At 42.4% G+C, this 22,821-nt stretch overlaps 1 protein-coding gene across 5 annotated transcripts in view; it reads left to right on the forward strand.

Annotated features, from left to right (window-relative positions):
* The window catches only part of ATG10 (autophagy related 10), a 313,667-nt gene that overhangs the window by 156,612 nt on the left and 134,234 nt on the right, over positions 1–22,821 (forward strand). For all 5 annotated transcript variants that reach the window (XM_030193339.1, XM_030193340.1, XM_030193341.1 and 2 more), the window contains exon 4: positions 12,087–12,225. In XM_030193339.1, the coding sequence (XP_030049199.1) occupies positions 12,087–12,225 (139 nt within the window). The remainder of the gene's footprint in view (positions 1–12,086; positions 12,226–22,821) is intronic.

The raw sequence follows: 22,821 nt of genomic DNA on the forward strand, positions 1-22,821 counted from the left end.
TAAATGATCCCAGGTTCCAATCTAATTCATGTTTAATATGGGATAAAATGCCATAAATAAGTAAATAAACATAAACTTTTAACGTTCAGCACCTGATTTTCAAAGTGGACATATTCCAAACACTATAATGAAAATAAAATTATTTTTTTTCTACCTTTGTTGTCTGGTGACTTTGTTTCTCTGATCATGCTGGTCCAGTATCTGATTCTGCTGCTCTCTATCTGTTCCCTTGACTCCATTTCCAGGGCTTCCTTTCCATTTATTTCTTTTCTTTCCTCCTTTCTTCTTCATTTCTGGTCCTCCGCATACTTGACTGTACAGTGGATCCAGCTTCTGCCTATTTTCTCCATCCATGTGCAGTTTCTCTCCTCACTTCCTTTTCCCTCATCTAATCTTCTTCCTCTATCTTCCCTCCATGTCCAGCATTTCTTCTCTCTCCCTTCCCTCCCCTCCATCCATGTCCAGAATTTCTCTTGCTCTCCCCGCCATCCATGTCTTGAAACTCTCCTCTCTCCCCTGCCCCTCTCTATCCATCCATACCCAGCAATTCTCTTCTCTCCCCTGCCCCCTCTGCCTAGCAATTCTCTGCTCTGCCCATCCATGCCCAGCAATTCTCTCCCCTGCTTCCCTCTGCCCATCCATGGCCAGCAAATCTCTCCCCTGCCTCCCTCTGCCCATCTATGCCCAGCAATTCTCTCCCCTGCCCATCCGTGCCCAGCAATTCTCTCCCCTGCCTCCCTCTGCCCATCCATGCCCAGCAGCTCTCTCCCCTGCCTCCCTCTGCCCATCTATGCCCAGCAATTCTCTCCCCTGCCCATCCATGGCCAGCAAATCTCTCCCTTGCCTCCCTCTGCCCATCCATGCCCAGCAATTCTCTCCCCTGCCTCCCTCTGCCCATCCATGGCCAGCTGTTCTCCTCCCCTGCCCCCCTCTGCCCATCCATGGCCAGCAAATCTCTCCCCTGCCTCCCTCTGCCCATCCATGGCCAGCAATTCTCTCCCCTGCCTCCCTCTGCCCATCCATGCCCAGCAGGTCTCTCCCCTGCCCCCCTCTGCCCATCCATGCCCAGCAGTTTTCTCCCCTGCCCCCCTCTGCCCATCCATGGCCAGCAAATCTCTCCCCTGCCTCCCTCTGCCCATCCATGGCCAGCAATTCTCTCCCCTGCCTCCCTCTGCCCATCCATGCCCAGCAGTTCTCTCCCCTGCCCCCCTCTGCCCATCCATGCCCAGCAATTCTCTCTCCTGCCCCCTCTGCCCATCCATGCCCAGCAATTCTCTCTCCTGCCCCCCTCTGCCCATCTATGCCCAGCAAGTCTCTTCCCTGCCCCCCTCTACCCACCCATGCCCAGCAGGTCTCTCCCCTGCCCCCCTCTACCCATCCAGCGATTCTCCTCCCTCCCCTGCCGCTCCGAAGCAAGTACAACCATGTCCTTCGCCCCCCTCCGTCTTTTTTGAATTACCTCCGTCGAAGCGCCGCCATTTAAAGCCCTGCTGCGTGCTGGCTGGCCCCGTCTCCAGGCTTCCCCTGCTTGATTCGGATGATGTTCGTGCCTTAGTCCCGCCTTCATTCTGACGTCATTTCTTTTTTCGCGAAGGCGGGACTAAGGCACGAACATCATCCGAATCAAGCAGGGGAAGCCTGGAGATGGCCAGCCAGCACGCAGCAGGGCTTTAAATGGCGGCGCTTCGACGGAGGTAATTCAAAAAAGACGGAGGGGGGCGAAGGACATGGTTGTGCATGCTTCGGAGCGGCAGGGGAGGTAAGCATGGCCAGTGATGGCGCCCTCCTGCCATGCTTACCTCCCGCAATGGAGCCGGCTCGCCCCCAACAACAACCGGCTCGCAAGAGCTGTCAAAATTTAACAAGCGGCTCTTGCGAGCCGGTGCGAGCCGGCTCCAGTACACCACTGGGTTTGGGTATTCCCACCAGCAAACTAGCAGCAGCAGTGGCAAAACAAATGCACCCATCACGGGGCTGCACTGTACAAACCCGTTCCCCCCCCCCCCCACACACACACATACGTCACTTCCGGGGCAGAGCCAGCAGTTTTTTGTTTTGTACAGTGCAGTCCCCTGATAGATGTATTTTGTTTTGCGACTCCTGCTGTTACTAGTCTAGGGAAGCAGTGGCAGATGTGTTGGGGTGGGAGGGGGGGGGAGAGGGGGCAGATGCTGGATAGAAGTAGAAAGGTGAGACACTAGATGAAGGGGCAGATGCTGAATGGAAGTGGGGAGGAGAGAGGGCTAATGCTGGAATGAAGTGGGCAGGAGAGAGATGGAGATGCTGGATGGAAGAGGGGAGAGAAGGGGCAGATGCTGGAAGGAAATGGGGAGGAGAGAGGGGACAGATGCTGGGTGGAAGGGGGAGAAGGCATGCTGGATGGGAAGGGGGAAGGGATTTGATTTACTGCCTTTGTGTATTACAATCAAAGTGATTTACATATTTTATATCTATATCTGTCTATCTACAGGTACTTTTCTATCCCTAGTGGACGCAGAAACTATTATTTTGCACCTGGGGCAATGGCAGGTTAAGTGAAGAGGGCACATGCTGGATGGAAGGAGGAAGAGAAAGAAAGCAGATGCTGGAAGGAAGGAAGTAGAGAAAAGGGACGGGTGCTGGATAGAAGGGGGAAAGAAAGGAGGCAGATGCTGGGTAGAAAGAGGGTAAATGCTGGATGGAAAGGGGGGGGGGAGAAAGAGTGCACATGCTGGATGGAAGCATTCCACTGGTTTCCTCACTGCTTAGGCAGCATGGAGCTCGGGACTTGGGCAGTGAACCAGTTCAGCTAGTGTGGCTTGGGCATCCCCACCAGCAAAGCCTGGACTCCATGATGATGCCACTGCCGGGGTATATTGTATGATTTATTTAGTGTTTGCTTTTCAGAAAGTAATTAAATGTAATTAAAACTCTGTAATGAAACTCCCCTCTTCTTATTCTAATTAGAATAATTGACTATAAATTAAGACTAAAAATGAAGAGGTGTTCTAGGGGTGGGTGGAATTTGTGGAGGGTGGGTGGTTATGAATACTGAACTAGGCCCTGCTGTGCTTTCTAGAGGCTGTCTGTTAATGCTGTTGGCTGTGGCAGAAAGTGTAAGTTCAAAAAACTATGAGGAAAAGGATTTTATACTATGGAGACTAATAAAGTCTGCTTTTTAAAATTCAAACTGTCTTTATCAATAAACTTACAATTCCTCTTTTATCCCCAATCTTTAAATCACCAAAGTACACAGCAAAATGTTTACTTACCCAGAGAAGTGTCGTCTTCTCTCAGGACTTCTCAGAACTACCCCTCTGCTGTTTAAACACCATTGGCTTGTGATCACATATCACTTTGAACACAATATTCTGACCATAGCATACAAAGTCTTTCAGGTATACCTCCCCATTTACATTCTCAGGTGACCCCATACCATCCTACCTACATACTTTGCTCTGCCTATGAATGCTGTTTATTTCTTCCATCAGTATTTAGGGCTAAATTAAAATCCACACTACATAGCACCTTTTTCTGTTCTGCCTCATCCCTTTGGAGTTCCCTCCCTGTCCCCCATTCAAGCAGAAACTTTCTTACCTTAAATTTAGAATTGCTTTGAAATCCTATCTCTTTACCAAAGTCTTCCCAGATGCAGTGATGCTTTTATGAGTTGCAGCTTTTTTCTGTTGGTTTTTTTTTTTAACTTACCTTTTTTGTCATTTTTTTTTCTGTTGGTTTTGTAGTTGCTTTCCAAAACTATATTCATTTTGATTGTAAATTGCTTTGATTGTGTTTGGATGGCGGTATATCAAGCACTAATAAATGTAAACATGATAGTCATTATCTTTTCTCTGATCCTCCCACTTTAAATTCCTAGTAAAAGTGACCTGATTCTTTTTCTCCCGAAACCATCTTATTCTAAATTAGTATTACTATAGATTTTAGTTTGACAACTGCCCCAGAATCAACCTTGTTTTCATGTTCCACAATTCTCTGATTTCTACTGATTAGGGCTGCTTCTCACTGTCAATATTCTTTGTTCTGTGTGCTGCTTTTAAAACTCCTCCATGAATTGCTGTGGAAATTATAAAATATTTTGTTCTTTCCTATTCTGTTTTTGTTTTGTAAACTACTGCTTTGCCTGTTTCTTCTTGCTGTCTCATTTGATGGCTGTGAATATCTGTTTATTACCTTCTCCTTGGCCATCTGCTCACTATAAATTATACCTCCTTTCCGTTTCTTAAGTTTTATCCCCTTGTTCTTTTACTCTCCTGTCTTTTTGCTTTAACCATGACAGCCTCAAAATTTATAACTCACTGTTTTCATTACACATTAATTACATTTCATTAAAAATATGCTTTTATTCCACGAATACTGTGAAGTTCTATGTGGCTAACAATGCAAGAAGACCAGGCAAGATCCTGGGAATGTACAGTATTAAATCAGGAAAAAAATGTATATATTCACACCTGTAGGTATTTCTTTAAAAGATATGTTTTTAAAAACCTTTCTAAACATTTTATAACTTTGAATTCTTCTGAGGCCAACTGGAAGCATGAAACCTGATGTAAAGACAGAAAGAAAGCGTATTCCCTTAGGGTCTAGAAAGTGCAACTACATAGTATCACATAAGCTTTCATTTCAGAAGGCCTCTGTTTTGATGCAAAGAAGTTCCATTTAAGCAATTCCATTGCTATTACATTCCTTCATCTGATCTTATATTTGCTGTCAGTGTTCATAAATCGGGTGTTGTCCTTGATCCTAAACTGTTTTTCTGGACTACCAATGTCCCCTTGGCAGGTAGGACTGCCTAAGCAAGGAATCTTAGTAGTTCTAGAAACTTTCATATTAAGATGTTCATTTCATATTTCTACTCAACTGCTCTGTTGGGTTTCCTTCAGCCTCAAGTAGATGAAGGTTAATGAAATAGTTAATGGATAAAGCTAAAGAAAATTAAGAGAGGGAATGGCACTGCATCCTTGTACAGTATGTACAAACACTAACAACATAATAATCAGTACCCATGTACAGCCCATATCAATAACCTGAAGCAGTTTACAATAAGAGTAAAATACAATAACAGCAGGCATAATCAATAGTTATTTCCAGTCAAGTGGATAGTTAAGAAGACCATCTTGAGTATTTAGCAATTAACCCTGTTTTCAGAAGCTTTTGAAATCTTAAGTAATTGTATTCAGTTTGTAGTATAACTAGTAATATATTCGAAAGTTCAGGAGCAGCTTCTCTAAATAGCCCTTCGTACATTGACATTAATCTAACATCAGCAGCAGCAGGAAGCTCTCAGCTTTATTAATACGAGTCAATTGAGCGGAACAAATCATTGTTTTTAACTTCAGAGAAGATGATAGATAACCTTGACTGAGACCCTACAAAAGCAGTAAAAATATGCAAAGCACTTTGAGCTCTATTCTTTTGGTAATCAGTGGAGCTGTTTAAGTAAAGGAGTAACTCTTTCAAACGTATTTTTGAATAGGGTAAGCTTCTCAGTAACATTTTGAATCAATTGGGAGCCCTTTTACTAAACTACAGAAAAATTTGCAGTTGCCATGGTTTAACATGTGGCTTTATCAAATGGTAGCTGCAAATTTAAAATGGTAACTACTGGGGGTGTTTCCAGCATTTGCTGTTACAGGTGCCATGTTAAATTTGAAGCTACCACGCGGAAGCACTTAGCACAGAAGTTTTTAACTCAATTCTCAAGGCACACCCAACCAGTTGAGTTTTCAGGATATCCCCCTTACTATGGTTGTGTGCTAGCAGTTACTCTGTGGTAAACTGCATGTTAAGTGTTTAATGCAGTTTAATAAAAGGGTCTCTGGGATCCTTGCTAGGGTATTCCTAAGAAAATCTGGACACAAAATATTGCGGTAATCTAAACAGGACAAGATAATGGCGGATACTATTTTTTGCAGATCATCTAAAGAAAAGTAAGTATGAATTTGCTGAAGCATCCATAGTAGGCATGTTAGCATTTTTAACACGCGTTAACCATTTATGTGTGTTAACAGTGTATGCACCTACAATATCCTTATAGGTGCCTACACAGTGCAGCGCTAATTGTAGGTGTATTAAAACCGCTAACGCGCCTTAGTAACCAGGGCCCTAAGACTTCTAGTTGAAGTCTTGTTAATAAAATTACATGAAGAAGACAGACAGACCAGCAAAAGGAGCTGATAGCAGGAGAACACAGCCACATATTCACACATATGTGAAGGCCACCATTGTGGAAATAGACTTCATTATAGTTGCAGTTACTAAGGTTGGTGTATGGAAATCAGGAATGAGATGTAATCTTCTCTTTTTCTGAGCTTTTTCATATATTACTTGTATCTATATGGGGCTGGATGCAGTTAATGATGCCCAAATTTGCTGAAAAAAATGATTGCTGTTATTCTAAAACTAGGCACTACAAGTTGGGTAAATATATGATGAACAGGCCAGTAACGTTTTATGACAAATACACTCTACCTTTTATTATTTTTTGATACTGAAATTTTCTTATAAAGACGAGGAAAAGGCATCAAAACACCCGACCGCTTACTTGTTGATTTTCAGCAGCTTTAACTGGGGGCATGGTGTTCATCACTTGTCATAAAAACCTCGTAATTTATTTTTTTTATTTATTTCATTGAGCTTTATTTGATTTATCCTTTTATTAGCATCATAAAAAATCTTAAATGCTTTATTTTAAAGAAAAAGGTCTATTTTGTTTGCCCACTTCTCTGACAAAGGTCAATTTGACCACATATATTCTGTCTTAGCTCTGTAGACAATATTGTATTTGAAGCACTTATCTGTTGCCCGACGGTGGCCACATCCGTTTCACTTGATTGGCTTCATCAGGGGCTGTGCATCGACGTTTCATACACCAAGGATAACTTTGATCCATTTATAATTACTTTTTATCCTGTTGGCAGTTTTTGAAGCTCTGTTGAGCCAACTGCCAATACTACTTCTGTTTTATTAAAGAAATCCTATAGCAAGTGTGTCTTGTTTCTTTCATGAAACATTAGGATAGATAAACCCTGAGGTCTATAAAGATGGAGTAAAAAAGCATCAGACTTAAATGGCAGTCATTAAATCAAAACTTTCCACTGCCTTAAGCACAATCATCGGCATTAAAAAAAACTCCATCTTCTGAAGTATATTCTACTAGATAGCTAGTTAAAAATATCTTTGTGTCATATCACCTTTCAATAAAATTTTGATTTTTATCTTTTTGTGTGTCGTCTTGAGTTTTTTTACTTTTTTTTTTATTTTTTACCTTTTATTTTTATCATTTTTTTTATTTTTTATTTTGTACTTGGGTTTTTATATTTTTTATTGTTTGTTTCCCTTTTTTTGGGGGTCATCTTTGCTGTTTTGTGTTATACGCTTCTCATACTCCCATGTAGTTGTGACAAAACTTTAACTTTTATCATTCTGGGCAATGATCCTTGTTTCGCTACACTCCAGGCTACATTGGGGGATATTCAGAATAACCAACTGCACAAATGTTCCAACATAGCACTCAACTAAATAAGACACCACCACTGCACTTCCTTCCAGTAAGCTGATGTCATCAGCTCCAACCAATCCAAAATTGGCTGGTTCAAAAAAAACCCACAAAAACAAAAAAAAACAAACCCCAACATATGCCATTCCAGCTTCTGATTAAGCCCCCTCAGCCAAACTTTATTTAAGGCATGTATCCATCTACATAAGTACATAAGTATTGCCACACTGGGACAGACCAAAGGTCCATCAAGCCCAGTATCCTGTTCCCAACAGTGGCCAATCCAGGTCACAAATACCTGGCAAGAACCCAGATCTCTTTTCTTTTTGACGAAGTTTCTTCTATACATCCCCCCTTCATGTCAAATAAAAAAGAAAATCAATCAATACAATGTAAATCATTAAAGCTATGTGCATATTCAGCACAATGTCTTGTTAAAAGTTCTTTTAATCTCCGATGTTCAATGCTAAAATGATGTTCTGTCAGACTATCAGATGTGTTTTTAATTGTCTCATGGTTTGCCCAATGTATACTAACTTGCAAGGGCAGATAATCATATAAATTACATTTGTTGTTGTTGTCATGCCCAGCGAGGTTAGCCGGATGGTCAGGGAAAAATATCTAGGAGTCAGCAGCTAAAGAGTATGCCACAAAGCAGTCCTTATCAGCCATTCATCTCTCCCTGTCTCTCACCCACCCAGCTCTCCCCGGCTCACCTAACTCACCCTGCCCTCTTCCTGTGAGACTCATTGGAATGCTTTTGTGTTTCACTTATAAATTCTGATATTTGTCAACATTTGCTTATTTCTGATCTGAAGAAGAAGGGTTACCTTCGAAAGCTAATCAAAAAATGTATTAAGTTAGTCCAATAAAAAAGGTTTCATTTTCTTTTCTATGTTTTGATTTCTATTTATTACCTTTAAAAGTGAACTAACATGCCTACCACACCTCTTTACTCATAAATGATCTGGAAATTGGAACAAGTGAGATGATTAAGGGGCTTTTTTACAAAGCCGCAGTAGGGCTACTGCGACAATGGTATGCAGCCTCCAGGGTACTGCAGGAGTCCGCTTGTAGTTCCGGTGTATGCAGCGTGCCATTTTCTTTTAGCGCTGGGGCATTACCCAATAGTAATTGCTGCCTAGTTATACCGGATTAGCGCATGAGCCCTTACCACCTCCTAAATAGGAGGCATTAAGGGCTCCCCCAGAAAATGGCTGTATGGCAAGTGCTTAACTTGGTGCATAGCCATTTCTGTCTTTGAAAAAAAAAACCCTCCTTTTTCTCCCTGCAGTAAAGTGGACAGTACAGGAGGCAGAATTGGGGAGGAGCTGGCAGTTATGCAGGTGCCGGTAATATTCAGTACCAGCATATGCATAGCTAACTGGATAAATTCAAGACCGCTTTGAAGCTGTCCTACATTCGGCCGGTTAGCTATATGGGTGCCGGCACTGAATATTGGACTGGCACCTGCATGAAAGAAAAAAGTGCCCTATGCTTCTCCTGATCCCCCCCTCCCCACTAAGCTGAACCCTCCTCAATCCAATGAGCCAAGGCCTCTCTTCCAACCCCACCACACCACTCAGAATATCGCTCCCCGCCAGGGCTGACCTGAAGTCCTTGGTGGTCCTGTGGGGTGACAGGGGAAGGAGAAGAGCTCACTCCTGCTCCTAGAGGCTGGCTCACCAAAATTGCTGCCTTGACCTGTAGTGGCAGCCTGATGGTACTTCAGTACAGAATGGACAGAAATTGAAGGGAGGATAAAAGACAAGCTAGGGGAGGAAGGAGCAAGTCCTAGAGGAAGTAATGTTGTTCCTGTGTTTAATACAACACTAATTCTATTTTTCTTTTCTGTCAGGGGTATTTTTCAGTAAAAACCTAAAATCAGAAGCATTGTAATCATAATGCATCTATATTGATCTTTGATAAAACCACACTTTGAATACTTTTATGCATAGTTTTGTTTGTCCATTCTCAACGAAGGTATACTGGAATTAGAAAAGCTACAAAAAAGGTCAAATTAAATTGATAAAGTGTTTGGAATGTTTCCCTTATCAAGAAAGGCTAAATGGGTTAGAGTTCCTGATCTTAGAGAAGAGAAAACTGAGAGGGTTTATGAAATCATGAGTGGAGTGGAATGGGATAAATAGGGAATGGTTGTTTACACTTTCAAGTAGTACTAGTACTACTAGGGGACACTCAATGAAACTTATCAGGCGGCTGACCTGAAACAATTTGAAGAAAGTGTTTGTTTTTTTTCATTACTACCAAGGATTTTTTTTCACTACTACCAATCTGTAGAATTTGTTGCTGAGAATGTGATCAAAGCATCTGGCATAGCTGGGTTTAAAAGGGGGTTTGACAAGTTGCTAGTGGAAAAGTTGATAAAGAATTATTACCTAGATAGACTTGGGAAAAACCATGGCTTTTCCCTGGGAATGAGCAGCAAGGATTGGGTTTTCTTTTTGCATCTGCTGGGTACTTCCCTGTGACCTGGATTGACCAGTGTTGGAGACAGGATGCCTGAGTTGATGAATTTTGATCTGACTGATCCTGACACATCTTATGTTCACACTCGGGAGACAGTGAAGGTGACACAAGATGATGATGATGTGTGCTCTAGAAGATTTATTAAACAGCACTATAACTTGACTCGAGTTGGGGAGTGTGATTTTTCTCTGCAACATCTTATGTTCACCCTTAAGCAAGGTTAGTAAGTTCTAGCCTCTGTTTTATTGGTGGAATGATTGCTGGGCTGGCACAACCATTAATCAGGACTAGGTGGTCGCCTAGGACAGCAGCTTCTTAGAGGGGGGGTGCACCAGTGAGCAGCTGCATGCAAAGCAGAATAGACCTTGACAGCCACACAAAATCAAAGAAAAACAGGAGGTACTTTTACTAGCAGGGAGGGTGAGCAATTATCAAATAGCCAATTTACCCAAATTATTCAAGGAGGGGTGGTATCAGGGTATCATGACTGTTGGGGGGGGGGGGGGGGCGAAGGCTAAATGTTAATTGGAGTAGGGAGTGGTATGCAAGGCTGAAGGTTTGCCTAGGGTACCTAATACCCTTGTACTGCCTTTAAATGATAACTAGTGAAGGGGCCTATTTGGTCTATCTTATATTCTCATTTGGTTCTTGTATACCTCTAAAAAAACAAAGAAGAGAAAAACAATCTGTGCACAGTAGTATTCTATCACATAAATAATTTTTTATGTCAAAAAAATTAATTAAAATCATTGGTGAAAAATCACCATCATTGGTCAGAAAAACTCTAGTCTTCTAATAGTGTGCAAAACCAGTCCCAGATAATGTTTTTATATATATATATAAAATTTGTTTATTACATTTGTATCCCACATTTTCCTGCATAGCAGTAGGCTCAATGTGGCTTACAGGTTCTGGAGAGGAGAGTACCAACTCCAGGAATATATACAGAGTGGAAAATAGAGGCTGATAAGTCTTGGGGATGGGACTACAGCTTCTAGTGAGCAATACAGAGTAGGATAAGGGTATAGAAGTACACTTAAATATAACTGGAGTGGTAAAATTTGTACAGTTTGAAGTAATATATATATATATATATATATATATATATATATATATATATATATATATATATATATATTTACACACACACACAAACTTCAAACAAACATGAAAAAATTAACTTTCCAGGTGAAAAGCACTGTTCAAACATAGTTTCACCACAATGGCAAAGAAAATCATTCTACAATTATCCAAAGAGATTGTTCAAACTCCAAACAAGAGCCTCCGTTTTGCCAAAGCTTCATCAGGGGGAACCAGAGCAGTAAATACAGTTTCTGGTAAACCTTCTGTTGTTTGTTCTATAATTTTCAAATCTTGTATACCACTACCAGACCCCCCCCCCCCCCCCCCCATTATGGAGTTCAAAATGGTTAACAAACTAAGGGGTCCTTTCACTAAGCTGCACTAAAAAAGTGGCCGGTGCTTTTGTCAATGCGTGGGTTTCCCACATGCTGCGGCCACTTTTAGCACGGCAGTAAAATACCTGCATTTGGTTTTTTTTTTTTTTTTTGTAATGTTCACACGCTAATTTCACCATTAGTGCATGGCCGTGGGAGCCCTTACTGCCACCTATTTAGGAGGCGGTAAGGGCTCCGTTGTTATTACTGCACTAATCGGATAGTGCACAGTAATGTGCCCGCAATACCTGATTAGCACAGGCACGCCTACTCTCTGCCTCCAGACATACCTCTCATGCTGGAAAATAAAAAATATTTTCCACTGTGGGATTAGTGTGTGCTCAGCAGAACACTACTGTGGGATGCCCTCAGTGCAACTCACAGTAATACAGTGCACGGTAGGCCCAGGGTAGGCTTACTGCGCCTTAGTAAAAGGGCCCCTAAATACATCAGCAAGCTGAAAATAAAAGGAGCCTATGTGGTTTCAAATGAAAATGTTTTGCATTTACCAATGAAACTGATCCATACTCTTGGTTATTTAAACTGTTCAGTTTTTCATCCTGTAAAAGAACCCTGAACTTTCTTCTTCAAATCTTTATTACACACAAATAAATAATTTAAATGTCTCCATTATTTTGCCATAGGATGAGTTGGGGGCTGTTTCAGATGATTCTCAAGTTACTGAGGTCCCTGCAGCATCAGAAGTGATCCGCTATGAATACCATGTCTTGTACTCCAGCAGCTATCAAGCACCAGTGCTGTATTTCAGAGCAAGTTTTTTAGGTAAGGATCTATTTTTGAAACTATTAACTGCAAGACAGGATATACAATAATAAAAAGGCATATTTTTCTTTCTCTTCAGTTTTAACAAGTAATTTATATCAAACTATCTTCTCTGAGGCCAAACAAGATGCTAGATTCACACAGATGGGTGACATCCTTAATGAAGCCTACTACTACTACTACTAATCATTTCTATAGCAATGTTAGATGTATAGACGCACCCAGCGCTGTACACATTATATGCAGGTACTTTCTTTGTCCCTAGAGGGCTCACAATCTAAGTTTTTGTATCTACTTCAAGAAGCCTTTTGAAGCAATGCACCATATATGTCTGTGCGAGTTCCTTCTTACCGGTGCCACGTTGTGTCAATTAGTCAGTCTGTCTTTAGTCTTCTGCGGAGTTAAGAGGGCATAATACTCTTCTCTCCCCTTAGTGTATCAGAGTTTTATTTTATATTCGATTCATGGATAAGCAAGAACTGTTCTTGTTTTGCTTTCCAGTCACTCTTGTGTTGTGTAAGTTGCAGAGCCAGTCTCCTGCTTTCTTTTTAATATCCCAAATTGGCTTTTATAGGCACTTAACATTTTTTTTTCTTTTGCTGCAGCTCACTAGGGTTCCTTAGGCCTTGAAAGCTTCAGCTGGACTCTTATTTTGTCAAAACTGCGTTGTTTGATTTCCCCTTTATGAATTTTCCAACCATGTCCCAAAGAACTCCCAGTTGCTTCAAGAAGTAATCCCAGTGTTCTATGACTATGTCCCCTGGTGCAGGCAGTATCTGGGACCTGACCTTAATTCTTTGTAAATTCTGTTCACAGATGAAAAAGAGAAGTATTAGAGGTTGTGAGAAACAGCACAGACAACTTTTTGGCATCCTATAAGTCCGATCCGGGTCATCGGCATTGACAACATCAGTTCTCTACGGCTTTCTAAGCTGCATTGGACACTGGGATCACATCAATATTGATGAAATCTCCCTCTGCCTTGATGTTAAGTATCATAGTGACTTTCGGAGTTGAGCATCCTCTGACCCTGCTCCAATGATGAGAGAGGATTTGACATAACCCTCATCTCACTGAAGGACCCTGATATGTGTTGGGTGGAGGCTGAGAAGGGCAAACATCGATCCTCCTCGAAACACAGTGTTGAGAGCACTGGGGCTTTGGTTTTGCTGATACCTGAGAAACATTCCATACTGTGAGGGCAGCTCCTCACTCCAAGGGCTTGGAGTGGATGTGCCAGCCTCCACCAAGCCTGGACCAGTCTGTTGATTCCACCCTGATGACTGTGAGGATCTTCACCACCCTGGCTGAGCCTCCACCTCTGCTAATAGCAGCTATGGAGGAATAGTTCCAGGCAATGCTCCAAGAACAAATGGAACACCTGTTGGCTTGCAGTGATGCTCTGGCATTGAGGGCATTGGATCGGGGTCTGCTGAAACTCCAGCCTGTCTTGGAGACCCATGGATTACCTGTTGTGGTCATTGATGCAAAGGCCCAGAAGGGTGCCAGCCTCCAGTCCCTCAAGGGAGAGCGCTTCCTCAGGGCCCTGAAGATCTCCTGTCCCATAGCACCCTTGCCCAGGTTCTGGCCATCCTGTCAGTAGACTGTGGCAGGTGCAGACTGACTCCCATGGAGGTGTATTTTCATGAGTCTGATATGGACTGTTCTTGGATGTCTGAGGAAGAACCAGAGGACCTCTCAGAGGAGAGGTCCCTTGGTCTCCCCTCAGACCCTTTCCCAGCACATGAGAGGAGAAGATCTCCTCCTGAGGGGCTCTCCTTTACTGATTTTGTCAAGGAGATGGCTGGTTGTCCTATTTAATTTGGAAACTGAAGATGAACCCAGGGCTGAGTTGCTGGACATCCTTGAGTTCACTTCCCCACCAAAGATTGCTGTGACAGTGCCTGTTCACAGAATCCTTCAGTCTGTGCAGATGAAGATGTGGGAGAATACCCTCTCTATACAGCCTGTTTGGGATTCTGTCATGCACTTGTGACCTGAATTGGCCACTGCTGGAAGCAGGATACCGGGCTAGATGGACCATCGGTCTCACCCAGTATAACTATTTTTATGCCATGTTCTTATGCCACCCATCTGTGTGAATAATCATCCTGTTGTCCTCGGAGAACATCTGCTACAGCTGAACAATTTTGTTTTATCACAGTTAAACAGTATATATTAGGAAATAGAAACCAGGTCTAGTACAGAGTGGAACATACAGTCACTCACACTTTTCAGCCTGGAGGTGGTGCAAAGAAAGGAGGCATGGAAGGTCAATTGTTTTTTTTTTCTTCAGTTCATTATTTATTTTCTGTATTAAAATATATTGGACTATTTAATGTAGAGATTTTGCAATTGTACACCCAGTTATGGCTTCATTTAGGCAAAATTAGGCATGCAATTGAACTTCACCTCTGTATTGGGGTAATGTGAATTGTCCTAACCTACAACTACTTTCACGTTTGTCTCATTATGGCTAAGTGAGCACATAGAATTGTGTACAAACAAGATAACCTCTATGTCCTAACGGTTAACAGGGCTGGTCATACTAATTGTGTTAACCAAACTCACTGCTTCATATACTTTAACACATTAAAAATCAATTTTAACAGTTACTCGGCATGGGAAAAAAAGGGTTAATTAATCTTTATTAACTTGCTCTGGCCATGTTTTTCTCTGTCTTCCCTTTCTCCTTTCCTTTTTTCTCTTGGTGAGGTTGGAAAAGAAGAGGGAATTTGTGTATGTCCAGTTTGAATTGTACACTGACCTCCGGCAGGCAGTAGACCTTTCTTCATTACCACTGGCTTGCTTTATGTATTTTAAATACCTTCAGCCATAGCATCTTAGGCACTGATCATGTAAGTTCTTAGATCTGCAGAGGGTAATATGGCTGATATAGGATATTCTTCACTCTGACCAAGGACTGTACAATCTCTCAGGAGAATGTAAGGGGGTGACACTTCAGGTGAGTCATTAAAAGTCTCTCAGAATTTTTTTTTTAATTAGGTGGCAAGATTGAAGTCAGTACAGGTTATACAAACAGGCTTATTTTCGAAAGAGAAGGGCACCCATATTTCGACAGAAATCGGGAGATGGGTGTCTTTCTCCCAGGGTTGCCCAAATCGGCATAATTGAAAGCCGATTTTGGGTGTCCTCAACTGCTTTCTGTCGCGGGGACAACCAAAGTTCACGGGGGCGTGTCGGAAGCGTAGTGAAGGCGGGACTGGGGCGTGCCTAACACATGGGCGTCCTCGACCGATAATGGAAAAAAGAAGGGCATCCCTGATGAGCACTTGGGCGACTTTACTTGGTCCATTTTTTCTTGCAACCAAGCCTCAAAAAGGTGCCCGAACTGACCAGATGACCACAGGTGGGAATTGGGGATCACCTCCCCTTACTCCCCCAGTGGTCACTAACCCCTCCCACCCAAAAAAAAAATTTAAAATATTTTTCCAGCCTCTGTGCCAGCCTCAAATATCATACCCAGCTCCATGACAGCAGTATGCAGGTCCCAGGAGCAGTTTTAGTGGGTACTGCAGTGCACTTCAGGCAGGCGGACCCAGGCCCCCCCCCTACCTGTTACACTTGTGGTGGTACATGTGAGCCCTCCAAAACCCACCACAAACCCACTGTACCCACATGTAGGTGCCCCCCTTCATCCCTAAGGGCTATGGTAGTGGTGTACAGTTGTGGGGAGTGGGTTTTAGGGGGGGTTGGGGGGCACTGCACACAAGGTAAGGGAGCTATGCACCTTGGAGCTTTTTCTGAAGTCCACTGCAGTGCCCCCTAGGGTGTCCGGTTGGTGTCCTGGCATGTGAGGGGGACCAGTGCACTACGAATGCTGGCTCCTCCCACGACCAAATGGCTTTGATTTGGTCGTTTCTGAGATGGGTGTCCTTGGTTAACATTATCGCCGAAAATCGGGGACAACCATCTCTAAGGCCAACCTAAATGGACGCTCATCTTGTTTTGATAATACAGGTTTCCCCGCCCCTTCGCGGGGACATCCTTCGCGGACGACTTCAGGAAAGCTTGGGCACCCAGTTCGATTATGTCCCTCCACATGACTTGCCAAAAGTCTTCCCTTATAAGCAACTTAACAAGGTTTAGAAACAAATGACTTTTCTATAGTCTAGTAGTTGTATCTCTTCATAAGTATAGTAGTAAAAGAGCCCTACTGTTAACTGTTTCCATCAAACTAAAATGTTGTCAATGTTGTAGTTCCACTGTGAGTAAGAGAAGGGCTTTACACCAGCATACAGGATGGGCGGAGGTTCAAAACTCCAGTCTCCTGGCCCCCTGGGCAGGGCCGCCAAGAGGGGGGGGCAGGGGGGACAAAATTCCCCGACCCTGCGCCGGGGTCAGGCCGCCGGCGTTGCAGTCCCCGGTCTCACCTGCCTGCCTCCCTCTTCGGCTCCGGGCCCCCTGCATTCGAAGCAACAGTCACAGATCGCCTTCCTTTTGGCCTTCCCTCCCTGTGTCCCACCCTCACAGAAACTGGAAGTTACATCAGACGAGGGCGGGACACAGGGAGGGAAGGCCAGAAGAGAGGCAATCTGCGACTGTCGCTTTGAATGCAGGGGGCCTGGAGCCATGGAGGCAGGCAGGTGAGACCGAGGACTGCAGCGATGGGGGCAGCAGGGGAGTGGAGGCGGGGCGGCCTTACTCTGAGCCCGGCCTAGTCTCTCGGCGGCCCTGCCCCTGGAGCCTTGTTGGATGGGAGGAGAGCTAACTCTCAAGGCCCTTAAGTGTGATTCTGTTTTCCTTCTCTGGCAACACCAATTCATTCACTCCTCAGGCACACTACAGTGCACACTGTTCAGGCTGGTCTCTGAATAAAAACACAATTTATTGCTGACATTTTTTTTCAGAGTGAATACCAACATACAGGGGTAGCATTAAAAAAGAAAGAAAACCCTTTTATGAAAACTCTGTAGGATATCTGAATCTTTTTTCTTTTCAATGACTGGGTTTTAGCCAGCTATTTATTTCCCTCTTCTGATTCCTTTGTTACCCTGTTTTATATCTGTAAGCCACTGTACTTGTCTCATCTGTTCACTCTTATGCTCTGCAAAAGACAGGCTGTTTGTGGAACTCCTATCCTTTGCCCCAGGCAACTTTCACCTCAGGGATGCCCGCAATGTGGGGCAAAGGTGCCCCCTTCAGCCTTGGTTGTCCACTAGCAGTGAGGACTCCTCACAGGATATTCCCTGTTTTGACCTAGCAAACTCCTTACTTGTAGGGTCCAGATACTTTTCTGTAAGTCTTGGCTGCCTCTCATTAGAGTGAGGAAAAAGAAGAACCTTAACCCTTCTTTACCAGGGATTATATATTACTGCTTTACTTCACTGAGGCACCTCCCCTTTTAGAAGTATCACACACCATGCTCCTCCCCAGCATACAGATCCTATGGAGGTTTAGATGTCAGTCAAATGTTGCGGGCACAGCAATCCCTTTGGGAAGGCATCCTGCTATGCACACACTGGAACCTTAGCTAATACACCACAGGGAAATCTAGTAAGATAGAGGAATGGAGAAGTAGCCTAATGTTTAGTGCAGCGGGCTTTGATCCTGGCAACCTGGGTTCAATTCCCACTGCAGCTCCTTGTGACTTTGGGCAAGTCACTTAACCCTCCATTGCCCCAGGTACAAAAACTTAGATTGTGAGCCCTCTAGGAACAGAAAAAGTACCTGCATATAACGTGTACAGCGCTGCGTACATCTAGTAGCGCTATTGAAATGATTAGTAGTAGTAGAAGGACAACTCTCCCAACATACATATTTCTGAACATTCTTCTGTCCCCATTTGAACAATGAAATTAATATATTCTTACCGAGCTACAGAGATTCCCTTAGCTGGGAACACATATTTCTTGAATACTTTTTTTGAATACAGGAGACTTTTTTAATGCTCTAATTTTATGGACCTTGTTCACAAATGTTGATCCAATTGTTACCATATTTCTCATGCAGAATTTGTCAAAGCTGACATCCGAAAATGGGACCAACATAGTAAAGTTCATGTATGCTGCTCCTTAATGTTTTTTTTTTTCAGTTAGTTGTTCTTGCTGCCGTGGCCTGGCTAGGTAAAGGAGATCACCACAGGGAGGGAGCGGGGAGCTAGTAATACTGGCTGGCAACAGGGAGAGAGTGCTGGAGATGCTGGACTGGGAGAGAAATAAAGAAGCTGAACTGGAAAGAAGGGGAGGGAAGAGAGAGTTTCAGATCTTGGACTAGAAGGGGCGAATGAAATGGAGAGGTGAAGAAGCTGGACTGGAAGGAGCATGATCATTCTTCAGATAGGCCAGGGGAGACTAAGAGAGGGGTGGGGAAGATAAACTTTGGCGGGAGGAGGGGGGGGCTCGTGGGAGAGGTATGGTTGAATTTAGTGAGTTCATTAGGAAAGCAGTTTGGGGGGGGGCTTTCAGAATGGGGATAGATGAGCTTATGGGTGGGTTTGGGGGCTCTGGGGGGGAGGCACAGGTGAGTGTACCATGGTAGGTGAGTCATACAGGGTACAATTATACCTGCTTACTGCCTTGCCTAAATAATCTTTTCTAATTTGTTTCAGTAATTTATGCTGGATTGATGCTCTTTCCTGTACTTTTACACATTTATATATCCCTTCCTGTTCAAGTTGCTTTATGTCTTAGTCATCATCAGACAGAAAGGTGTTTTCAATCTTGCTGAATCTTATTTATTTATTTATACCTGCCTTAAAGCGAAGCTGAGAGCAGGTTACAATAAATTATTTAAAATGACAATATAGAACAATAAGCCCCAATCCAGCAACCTCAGCATAGTTAGCTACACTGTCCTGCCTAGATGCTCTCTAGACACACCTTCTGAAATGCTCTCTAGACACACATACCACTTACTCTACAGCACTAATTAAGTTTGGTATAAGCTGCTTCTATCCATCTGGTGCAATTTTCAACAAGGTATCTCAATGGGAATGTAAGCTCCACTCGGTGATATATTGATGCACTTTCTCTTCCCCAAACGTTGGTGCCATATCATTCAATATCTTCATAGGTAACATCTTTACTTTGAAATGGATCCTCAATGTCACAGGTAATCAGTGAAACTGTACCAAGATCCATGAGATGTGAACATGGATATTAACCCATGTCAGAACTTGCACTGCTGCATTTTGAAACAACTGGACACATCACATATTTATCCAAGGCGAATCCATATAGAGACAATTACAAGAATCAAGTACATAAGTGTTGTCATACTGGGACAGACCAAAGGGCCATCAGGCCCAGCATCCTGTTTCCAACAGTGGCCAATCCAGGTAACAAATACCTAGCAAGATCCCCAAAAATACAAAACATTTTATGCTGCTTATCCGAGAAATAAGCAGTGGATTTTCCCAAGTCCATTTTAATAATGGTTTATGGACTTTTCCTTTAGGAAGCTGTCCAAACCTTTTTAAAACTCTGCTAAGCCTTTACTACATTCTCTAGTACCAAAAAAAAAAAATCTTATTTATATAAGGTAAAAAGGAAGCCCATAAAATTGAACTGCTTTAACTGCTTTGAACACTGATTCTGTCTGCGGTTTTGTAGTCAATATACCATCCAAATTCTGGATCCAGTCTCTATCCCTTACTCCCACTCCCTGTCAATAAAAGGAAAGGTACTTCCATGCCACTGAGGGCATCAATATCCATAAAATCTCTGTTTCATGTGGATTTATAAGCAGCTTATTAACATCCATCCATGCTTTCACATTTTACAAACATGCAATCCAACCTCTCAGTCCTTCTTCTGAGAAAGGCTTTTGTAGCATATTTGTCCAGATCAAGTCATCGTGATATCATCTGAAATGTTTTTTTTACTATGTGGAGTTTTTGCTAAGTTAGGTCCTGGCATGTTCTGGATAGCCAGGATGATAAAGGCCACATTGTCCACCTTCTTTGAGGAGTAATACCATGATGCATTGCTTGCTGTAGTCCTACCTCACTGTATTCTCAAATCATTTGATGCCTTTTTGTCCACAGTGGACTATTCATCTGATTGTTTTTGGAGCCCTGTGGCCACTGTGTCCACTGATAGGTATGGTTCCTTACTCTGCTATATCCCACGTACCCACAATTGAGGGGACATTTTGTTCTGCAGTCCTGATATATTTGCTAGAGTTGTCATGGAAGTTGTACTAGCTTGAAGCTGCCACAACAAGTCCCTTGCTTCATGAACACTTGGGGAAAACTCTGAAGTTTCCTGCTTCAGTTGGATTTTTTTCCCATGGTTGTTGCTTCCATGAGGTCAGGGCTGGACTGAAAGTCATCTGGGTTGGGGAGCTTAACTGCTGCCTCAGCTGCTCCACAGATGAGCATTGTTGGTATGGCTGGCTTGCTTCAGGGAATCCTGCCAGATCTTGTCCTAATGCTTTGTGCCCAAAATTATTATTTCCTATCCAGGGTCCTACAGTTGGTCCTTGATGAATTGTGTGGCTGCTCATGTGATCTTCCTGGCTGAATAGCTGTTAGCAGGAAGAAGCTAGAGGCCAACAAGCAGGCAGCTTTATCTGCCTGTAAGTGGCGTATTGCCCTGCCTGCTTTTGACCAACTTCCTTACATCGCCGTGCTCTCAGGAATTCCCCTTTCCCCCATACACACTCAGTGTTTGCTGCCTGCCACTATTCCCCTTGTTGAAGAAAGGGAACAGTGGCAACCAGCGATATAGCTCTCTTTAAGCCATGGGATGTGCTTTATTTTAAGAGGCTTTAGTGACCAAAAGTCAGTGAAAGCCCTTGTAGAATCAAGCCCATATAGTAAAGGAAAGGGTTTCATAACCACTTTCTGTCAATTGATTATTATGAACCACTTTGAAATCCTTGGTTATTAGGCAATAGAAGAATGAATAATTGAATACTGACAAAAGTTGTGAATATGCTTAGGACAAAATGGGTTGGCCCCAAAAATAATCAGGCAGACTTACCATGTTTTCATTCTTTAAGTGGAGGAAGACAAATTGCAAAAGCAAAAAAAAAATGTTTTTAAAGTCCAGCTGCTATGGCAGCCCTTCAAAATGAATCAACCAGTAAATTGTCATATACATTGTGTATTTGATGTAGTCCTTTTTTTTCCTGTAGTGGAATCATGCAAAGTACTGAACAATTAAAACATTTGTAATGCACAATGAACACTGATTACTGAATTCAAAGTTTGGACTAAAACTTAAAACTATACATTGTCTGTGCTTGTTTAAAATATTTATGAAAAATGGCCAGCAGGCTTAGTCAATCATAGGCATAACGCCAAAAGACTAAAGATCAAACATGTTCTGGATGGAATGATATCTATTCCAAGATCCTGAATCTCATACTGTCTTTAGAATCAGAAAATCTGCTAATTCTGAAAAATCTTTATCTAAGACAGGAAAAGAGAAAAAATAATATTTATATGAAGGTAAAAAGGAAGCCCATAAAACTGAATAGCTTAGACTGTACATAGCTCTTTCAGAAATAAATTATATGTGGAGGCATACTATTACAGACCTCCATGCTTGCTTAACAGCATCCTTAAATTTGAACAGACATTCTGACGAATAGAAGAAATGAGCAAGAATCCATCAGTTCAAGCAGTGGAGGAAGCAACTGAATTTGCTCAACGAAATGTCCTCTGATGTTAAAGGTCATTAATTAGATATATTAGCAACAACATTTACAGGCCCAGCTACTTTTTTATCATCTCAGATTTTCATTGGACCCCAATACCTTGGTTAGAACACAGTAGCCTCTTTTTAAAATTGCACTGGAAGCAAATTCTCATTCCAAATCCTGAAATTTGTTACATTCCTTTAAAACTAGAGGTAAAATTGACCTTTTAAAATTCTGGTTCAGTGCATTACTTACTTCAAATCCTTCCCTGAATTTCATTCAGCAATGGAATGATACTTATAAAGCAGTCCTTGATGTTATTGCACCTGTGACTGTCAAATCTCGTCCGAAAAGATTATATCCTTGGCTCAATGAAGATCTTTTACAAATGAAATGTAAATGCAGGAGAGAATTTGGGCCAAGGACAAATCCACTGAACAATGAATCGCTTGGAAAAAAACTTTTGAAAATCTACAAAGATATGATCCCTAAAGCGAAAACCTCCTACTATTCCAAATTCATTGATGATACAGTAGTCAACCCGAGGAAACTTTACTCATTAGCTAATAGTTTATTGGACACTCAACTAATAGCCAGTTCAACCGATCCCACACTTACTGCTGACCACTTGGCTACTTATTTTAAACAGAAAATAGCTAAAATCAGACTAGAACAACAATAACCCTTCATCTATAGACTATTTCCTCTATTTACATGATTCTTTACTGCCTCATTCTCAATCAGATAGAATCTGGTCCATTTTTCATCCAGTCACTACTGATCAGGTCAATCTAGTATTATGCAAATACACAAATTCACATTGTCTGCTTGATACGTGCCCTATTTATCTCCTCAAGACAGCTCCTGATTTATATTACATCATTTGCACTCAAATCTTACTTTGATGTGGTCTCAAGGTTTCTTTCCCTCTGACAATGGCAATATTATTTTGACTCCTACACCTAAAAATACTCCTAAACTAGCCTA

The sequence above is a fragment of the Microcaecilia unicolor genome, chromosome 2, assembly GCF_901765095.1.
Source record: "Microcaecilia unicolor chromosome 2, aMicUni1.1, whole genome shotgun sequence".
NCBI lineage: Eukaryota > Metazoa > Chordata > Amphibia > Gymnophiona > Siphonopidae > Microcaecilia > Microcaecilia unicolor.